Source organism: Coturnix japonica, unplaced genomic scaffold (genome assembly GCF_001577835.2).
Source record: "Coturnix japonica isolate 7356 unplaced genomic scaffold, Coturnix japonica 2.1 chrUnrandom527, whole genome shotgun sequence".
NCBI lineage: Eukaryota > Metazoa > Chordata > Aves > Galliformes > Phasianidae > Coturnix > Coturnix japonica.
In genome coordinates, this window is record NW_015439911.1 from 1 (window position 1) to 8,812 (window position 8,812).

Below are 8,812 nucleotides of genomic sequence, written 5' to 3' on the forward strand. Positions count from 1 at the left end.
TCTCAGTTCAATCATCGCCCCCCCCTCCCCTGTGCTCCCCTGGCATAGACCTGATGAAGGTGCAGCCCTCTAGAACCACGCTGAACTGCTACGAATCCAAACACTTAGACAATCTGGCATGACCGTGACCCCATAGTGGGAGGGGTGCATCAACTACGACCCCCAGCCCCATCCCAGCAATCACCCCCCCACTGGAGATCAAATCTTACCAAACCCCCACCAAACAATGGCTTTCCCTCAGATGCCCCAGCCTCCCTCTCCCCCTGCCCAACCACCAGACACCCTCCAAGCCTCCCCCCCGCTCCCATCATCTTCTACAGCGCCAAACCCTTCCAAAGTCCCCCTTACCAATGTTCGCCACCCCCCCCACGCCCATCGTGAATCGAGTCCGACGGGTGATGCGTACCGACCGTAGCCGACCTACGAACACCGACACACTGACGTACTTCCTATGCCACGGGAAAAAGCGTCTGAAAATTGGGAGCAACTTAGTTGCAACGCTTTGACAAGAGCCTGGAGCTAAGTTCTATGCCCTGTGTGATAGCGTCAGCTCGCCTGTGAGAGCTCCCCAAGTAACTAGAGCTGCTACCCCCCTCCCAGCCCCCCCCCCCAAGGTGACGTTTCCAAACCCTTCCCATTTTCACTTCCCGTTTCCATTTGCCAATATACTTTTGCACACTCCTTGTGTGTGGTGTTGTGTCCCATACCCCCCCACACCAACCCAGACAACAACCCAAGCCCACTAAAGTACTAGCAATTCCTGGCCCCATAACCCCCCACTCAACCTACGACACAACCTAAACTCGAGCATCCTGACCGAAACAACACAACACAAAATTAACGCCGCCAACAACTCCACATCAGCACACCCACACAACAAGTCTGGACCACACTACCCCAACCCTCTACCCCCCACATATCCTCTATCTTAGCTCCAACAATCTCAAACCCACAAACACAACCCAAGGGCCCCAAAACCTGAACTTCCCCAAATCGGAGCTAAAACGAACACAACAACCAAACCAGCCTACTCGCCCCCCTCTCCAACAATCATACACTACCACACACACAAGCCCTATGCAAATCATCGACCTACAAACCCCCCATGCCACTAAGATCTGGCCCAATACCCACCCCCCCCCACCAACCATATATCTGACACAATACCCCCACCACCCCAATCCCTCTATCTACCCCTACCCCACACCAACACAAAGCCTCAGCCCCCCACCCCCCCATCCACCCACCGACTAAGAAAGCCACAAGCCGCGTGGATAGTAACCTCACCACAAAATCCCGCGCCGCCCACGCCCCTAACTCTGCCATACCTCCCACTCCCCAACCTACATCCATATAATCCATGACCAATAACCCCCCCCCACACCAGCCAAACCCTATCTGCCCCCTACCCCCCACCAGCCTACTCCCCCCTCCCAAACCAGCATTACCACCCCCTTCGACCAGTCACACACAAGCAATCGGCCCACCCCCTAGACTATGCCCACCCACACCCACGCCCTAAACTCTCGTCCGATACCCACCGCCACGCCCCCAGACGCACTATATCTGCCATACCCTGCCCAGCCCACCACCCCGTACTCTAAGCCACCCCCCCAGAACCCCCCACCCATCGCCCCACCCCCCAGCCCCCCAGCCCTATATCTGCCCACCCCCCCACCCCCAGCATATCTGGCCCATACCCCACCAACAAAACGCAAAGCCCAGCCCTACTATCGGCCCGCCATAACCCCCCCACCCCCCACTCCCATATCTGCCCAACCCCCCAGCCCCCCAGCCCTATATCTTGGCCCATACCCCCCGCAACCACCCACACATCCCTATGGCCCCACCCCCCATCCCGACCCCCAACCCCAGCGCCGCCTGCGCACAAAGTGACTCTCCAGAACCGCTATCCACAGCAGCAAACACGCACCCGCCCTGGTACCAGCAGCCCCAAAAGGGGAGGGGGCTACAGGAGAAGCCTCCCCTACACCCATATACCCCTGCCCTCCTATCAAGCCCAGATCGAGGGAGCCCCAAAGACAATCCAATACACCGCCCTGCTGAGTCCAACTCACCAAAATCACCAGGCAAATTGCCCCCACGCGGGAGCCCTGATGATTAATAAACCCGCCAGCCCTTTGTAATAAAGGCAAAAAATACTGTCTGGCATGGAGCAGGCCCAAGACTTCATGGGGGGGGTTAAGTGGTGTAGGGTCAAGCCAGATGTATATATGATCCTATATGTAGTGGGGGTGGGTCACTCTATCACGTAGAAATCCATAAACAGCGCAACAGTGACCATAATGGCCTAATATATATTCAAGGAAAGTGGCACAAAATTACTTAAGACAAGATAGTCATAGAAGCTGTTGGGGGGGGTCACCCCTATATCTCCAACATCATTGGGGGGGGGTCACCTGTATATCCCCAACGTTATTGGAGGGGGGTCACCCCTATATCTCCAACCTTATTTGGGGGGGTCACCCCTATATCCCCAATGTTACTGGGGGGGGGTCACCCCTATATCTCCAACCTTATTTGGAGGGGTCACCCCTATATCCCCAATGTTATTGGGGGGGGGTCACCCCTATATCCCCAATGTTATTCGGGGGGGGTCACCCCTATATAGGCAACGTTATTGGGGGGGGGTCACCCCTATCATTGGGGGGGGGTCCCCCCTATACAACCAACCTTATTGGGGGGGGGTCACCCTTATATCTCCAACCTTATTGTGGGGTCGCGCCCCCCCCCTCCTGTTCCCGGTACACTGACTCATCCCACCCCTCCCCTCCTCGCCCCTTTTGCTGACGCCATCACCCCGCCCCTTCGTGACGTCATCACCCCGCCCCGCTGAGCTCATGGCCGCGCCTCGCTCCCACTTCCGGCCACGCCCCCCAACCTCGCCGTCGTGACGTCACGCGGGGCGCGCCTATAAAAGCCCCGAGACGCGACGCCACCGGCAGCGTCGTCCTTCCGCTTCCAGCTCCGTGATGGCCGCCGCTACAGCCGGGCCGGCACCGGAACCGCTGCACCAGGTAACGAGCGTCCCCCGTCCCCTTCGGTCCCGTTCGTAGCCCCTTCGGTCCCGTTCGGGTTCCTTCGGGCACATTCGGACCCCTTCGGTACCGTCCGTGACCCCTTCGGACCCCCCCTGACCTCCCCGTTTTCCTCCCCTATAGGCCCCGTTGTACCGTCAGCCGCCCCGTGATCCATCACCGGAGCCCCCTCGTCCTCCTCGTTCCCCATGGGGGGAGGATCCGCCGCCGTTACCGGACATAGGCCGCCTCTTACGCTCTCTCAGCGCTCCCACCGGCCGCTCCGTGCCCCCCCCGCCCGGTTTCTCCCCTCGGCTCCTCGGTGCCCCCCCCGGTTTGGCCCGTTCACACCCACCGGACACAACGTTGTTGGCATTGGCGGCTCTAACGTTGGGCTCGGACCCTCCCGGGACCCTCCCGGTGCCGTTCCCGTCTCCTCTTTCCTCCCTCGTCTTCCACCCGACGTCACCGGAGACATCCCGGTTATCACCGGAGACCTCCCGTTTATCACCATCGTTATCACCGTCGTTATCACCTCCTCAATCCCCGCTCTGCTTCTCCTTATCGCCTCCATCGTCGCCTCCGTCCCCGCTTTATAAGACCGAACTGTGCCGCCCGTTCACCGCTACCGGCCGTTGCCGTTACGGAGCCCGGTGTCAGTTCGCTCACGGTACCGAGGAGCTCCGTGGGCTCCGTCGCCACCCGAAATACCGCACTCAGCCTTGTAGCACCTTCCAACGTTGCGGCTCGTGCCCTTACGGATCCCGTTGTCATTTCCTTCACGGGCCGGTACCGGCGGAAGGAAACACGGTGACACCGGGCAGCCCCCATCGCCTCCCGGTGTTTGACCGGATCTCGGTGTCGGAGTGAAGGGGGGGGGGGGCTCTGCCTTAAGAGGAAGGACCCCCCCCCTTCGTTCCTTCCTTCCTCCATTAGGAACTATGGGCTGAAGGAGATCAATGTAGCATCCCCGGGACAACGGGGGGGGATATGGGGGGGGTCAAAGCAGATCGAAATCCACTGGAAGTAGATGTCCTTTAATAATTGATGTCCTGCATTCTGCTGCCATGTTCCAATGTGCCCTCTCGCCGTGATGAAGACACTACAGCCTATCCGGAGTGAAAGGAAAAAAAAGAATGCCACCACATATCTAAAAGAAACAGTGCCTGGGTTGCATTATTTATTTTTATTAATATTTTTGACTGGAGCAAGATGAAAAGAAGAATTTGCCCATCCCTACAAACATTCAGTTCTGCATCAGTACCCTTAACTAAGTGTTAAATAAATGTTGATCGCTGAATGTGAAATTTGAAATTTGGTTTCTGGGAGGGGGAAATAAATTTGATACAGTTTTTAGGGTTTTGTTTGTTTGTTGGAAATGTCATGCCTTGTCAAGTTAACAAATGTGATTTTGTTCTTGGCAGACAGCAGATTTGGTCAAGAAAAAAAACAAATCCCCCCGAAATATCCACTAGGCCAAACATAAATTAATTTTTTAATTATTTTTACTTGTAGTTTGCTAGTGTGTGTAGCTTTGCATGAAATAAGCACTGCCTGTTAGCCTCTGTTTGATCCTGTGAGAGTGTGGGGCTAATGTCTGGCCTGTGTTTTGGAAGCAGCAGGTAGTCAGGAGCGAGCTGCTGTGGGGGTCCATATTTCTGTAGCCTGGCAGTTACTCACACACAGATGGAGACCTTATGAACTTTGACAGAGGTCGTGCCTTAAATCTGCCTAAATTCCTAAAACTTCTATGACTTTACTGAAGGCCGTACAGTTCGCCGTGCATTATTATTGTTGTTATTTTTTGAACGTGAAATTAGGGGCATCACTAAAGATAGCAACTTGGGTTTGTGAAGCAGATCAACCATGCAGTCATGCTCACATAATGATCACAGGGATCAATAAAGGGTTTTAGCATTAGTTGTATACTCTAAAGGGAAACTGATGCAGATTAAAATTCGTATTTACATACATAGAACACATGGTGTTGCTTCCTAGATATTCAAGACTTTGCCCTGCTTGCCTGAACCCTTATTAGAAGATTTTAGAGTGCCTAAAACATCTTCAGACGTGGCTTCTGCATCCCTTTCTGGGTGCCTCGCCACGCAATTTGAAAATAATTAAGATATAGGCTCTTTTTTCTTTCTTCCTGCATGGCTACTCTCTCTCTCAAGCAGATCAGTTCAGCACGACTGTACGTCAACTCTGGTCGTTCTACTCGCCTATTCATCACTCACAGGAATCTTATACTCAGCCTAAGTGCCGTTTAGGGATCGCAATGACCTTCGGGTGGGATTGGAGGTAACTGATTGGTCCTGCGTTTCCATGCCTCGTGTATATTTAAATCTCGCATCTTCCTGCTTACAAGTCTCAAGCAGGCCCTCCTACTTTTTGTCTCTTCTTGCTTGTAGTTTCCCATAGCTGCTAGCTTCAATAGATCTCTCTCTTGATAATTTCAATTTAAAAGTTTTTTTCCATTCTGCCGCATTTAAGCATATAGAAGGATCGATTCTAAATACTTTCACTCACGCTAGCTTTAGAATCCTAGCAATTCCCCTGCGCTTTTAAGCTCTAGCATGGGTACGCATAAATATTATTCGTAGTTCCATGCTTTCCCTGCCAATATACATAGCGGCCCGAGTTTGCGCTTGCCACCCAGCCTTAGATCAGGCTGCCCCCCAGGTCCCCATCCAAGCCTGGCTCGTTCCCTTGAAAACCTCCAGAGCAGATTTAGGGCCTGATCCACAACCTCTCTGCCGACAAACTGTTCCAGCCGCCTCACCAATTCTCTGGAATGAAAAGGTTTGTTCCTGACATCCAATGTAAATCTTTTCACTTCAAGTTTAAAGCTGATCAGTTGCTGTAAGAAGTTAGCCTCCTTCCTGCTTGTATGCTCCCTTCAAATACTGGAAGATTCACAGAGAGGTCTCCTTCTCCTTCACTTCTCCAATGCCACCTAAATAAGCCCCAGTTCCCTCCAAATTTTCTTCATAAGGTCTGAGGTGCCCTCCAACCTTCAGCATCAATCTTCATTAGCCATTTTTTATCGCTATTCGCGGCACAGCTCCCTCTGGACTTAACTCCCCAGCAAGCGCCTCCCACATCGCTGGTGCCTGATACTGGGGCCGCGTCAGATCGCCCTCTCTCCCTGCGACTGCAGTACTCCATGATGTGCGCCTGGGGCTTCGTCACACTCCGCGTTAAGCCGATAAGCTAACAAAGTATTGATCCACCAGTGGGAGCCTCCTTGCGCAGCCTCGCTGGACGCTCATTCTCCGTTTCTCCAACTGCTCGCGCCCGCACGCCGATATACCTTTTCGATTCCACATCTCAGAATCATATTGCTGCCTGTTGCCAAATTCACATTGCGTAGCCTCATTGTCCGCCCTTTCATCTCGGATCGGGTAGACTTCTCTGCATCCTTCCATCTTTCAGCGCGTGCCTTGTTACCTCTTCGACACGAGTCATGTATCTCAGTGCATCGACTGCTCAGGCTGCCCAACTTGGACGCTGATCCATAGCGCCTAGTGATTGCAACACCTTCTGTTTTTGTGTCAGCCCAAGGAAAAATACTGCTATTTGCTCTCCAAGTCTCGTGCTATGTCATTTAATGCCTGTAAGTTATTTTTTTTATTAAGTGCAGAGACAAGCCCAAAGTGTGTTATATGCAAAGTCAAGGATCCAAAATTACCTATCTAAAGGTCCACAAGAAACAAGAGAGGCTGAATATTCCTCTAACTTTTTTAATCAAAAACCTTGGATCAAATTTTCATCTTGGTCAACTCTATCATTGGAACTGGGATAATGCCTTGCTTCTTAGGATGATGGCTTCATTACAACTTGCGTCTAAAGCCCTACAACTTTCATTGATCTCAGTGAAGCTAATTCCATGTGTTGACCATGGATTCCAGTAATGTGGCCACACAGAGAGCTGAAAATTCCACCAGCCGTAGCAGGACTGTTGGGGGAAAAAAGCTTTACAACTGTTTGATCTGGTCTGCACATAAAATAACAAAACTGTTACTCATACTTCTAAACTGAAAAAACACAAAGGGAAAAGAAGTGTAAAAATCTCCTTTTGCCCCAGCAATTGTCAGTGCACTGCTATTATCTCTGCTAATAATATCTGTTCAAATAGGAAGAAAAAAATCCAAATTAGCCCTTAAGTTGAAGCTGTAGAAGTCAGTAGTTGAACAGATTTGTTTCTGCCTGAATTTTCCACTAGTGTCTCTTATGAAAAATTATGAAAATGCTATAAACCATGTAGATATTTCCTACAAAACTTCTTACCTTCTTTCATTACTGTGATTGCTGTGAGTATACTATGCATGTATACTTCTGCCCTAGCCCCCGGGTGTGTTATATGGTTATAAGTGTATGTTAGGTTAACAAGATTCACTGGAACAGGGCTGAAATGTGTGGTCATGACACATCTGTCAATTTCAGTTGAGATGGCCAAGTCTCTTGGTTATGCATGCTTGTCATTGGGTTAACTAGGTGTTTCAGTCCGCGCCGTCTGATGTCTAGCCGGCGCTGCGGCGCTTTTTTGCACAAGTTCTGTTCATAGCTGGTGGAGAGCAATTCTTATTTTCAGTGGGAAGTTTGGGGCCTATATTCTTTTCTTAAAAATGTATATCTAGTCTTCAGTTCGATATAAGAATTGTATGTACTACACTGCAGCAGTTGTGCGAATTAATGAATGTGAGATGAAGGTGATGAAAGCAATGTATATAGCATCAATTGTTTAAGGTGTCACTTAAACTAGTGTATGTTCTTTATTGCTTAATGCCTGGAGGGTTTTTTTTTTAGATATTTTTTCACTTCTTTTCTGTTTTGTTGTTTTGTTTTTGTTTTAGGATCTTGATAGTACACAAAGACACGATCTGGTTTACTGAGAGAGATGTTTGCTTTGTTAGGTTTTTTTCTGTTGTATTCTTGGCTTGTTTTAGATCAGTTTTTGGTACATGCTCTTTGGCAGTTAGTGTGTCCTTGTAGCTCTCTATAGTTTGTATTATCTAATGGAAGAGTTTTCTTGTGATAGCATTTATAGTAGCCGCGACTGTTGTTAGTATCTCGTGCTATTTATCTAGTCGGGTTGGTTTATTGGGTATGTCGCCGTTGTCAATTTTTTCTTTTGTGGCCTTAATATTGGGTTTAGCTCCTCTTGGGTTTTTGTTGTTGGTTTTGTGTCTGTGCTTATTTTGACTGTGTGTGCTGTTGAATCTCACGGGATTATTTCTCACTTTGAATTGAGAGCCATTTGTGTTTGAGTGGGTCATATCAGATCTCTCGTGCCTCTGCTCTAGTGCCGCTTTTGCCTTTTTTCTATTCAGTGCTACGACTCTTATTCTCTTTTTCCTCTCGCCTTCCTCTCTCTTCCTCGCCGCTACCCTCTCCCGTACGATTTCTTCTTGTCCGCCCTTCTTGTCTTTTTTGCCTTCGCATCACCGTCCTTTGGGCTCTTCGGACTCGTATCTCTCTTCTGTAGGTTTTGTCTATATTAATAGCCCTCGGTCTCGTGTTCGTTCCTTTGCGGATGGATTTTGGTTTCCTTTTTTTTTGTGATCCCCTTTCGGTGTATGTGTTTTTGTAGTGTGGGCTCTTCTCGCCGCCTTAAACGGGTTTTTTTTCGTTATAATATTACAAGTCTGCTTTATTTGGTGTTCCTTCCCCCATATCTCCCTCCTTCCCTATCGTCTTCTCCTACCCTCCTTCTCCCCTCTTGGCTTCCCTCTCCCCTCTTCCCCCCTTACCCTTCCCTTGTCTTTCCCCCA

General features: G+C 50.3%; 1 protein-coding gene across 1 annotated transcript; it reads left to right on the top strand.

The window, feature by feature from the left end:
* Window positions 1-2,681: 2,681 nt before the first annotated feature.
* On the top strand, window positions 2,682-3,973 carry LOC107307271 (mRNA decay activator protein ZFP36L3). The gene is made up of 2 exons (XM_015850765.2): window positions 2,682-3,038; window positions 3,183-3,973. Exons 1-2 carry the CDS (start codon window positions 2,994-2,996, stop codon window positions 3,906-3,908), a joined length of 771 nt encoding a protein of 256 aa, XP_015706251.1. The 5' UTR covers window positions 2,682-2,993; the 3' UTR covers window positions 3,909-3,973.
* Window positions 3,974-8,812: the final 4,839 nt, after the last annotated feature.

Bases quoted from the DNA above. Each gene is read 5' to 3' on its own strand.
- LOC107307271 (XM_015850765.2), top strand. From the start codon at position 2,994: ATGGCCGCCGCTACAGCCGGGCCGGCACCGGAACCGCTGCACCAG. The intron at 3,039-3,182 runs GTAACGAGCGTC...CCTCCCCTATAG, and splicing joins CACCGGAACCGCTGCACCAG to GCCCCGTTGTACCGTCAGCC.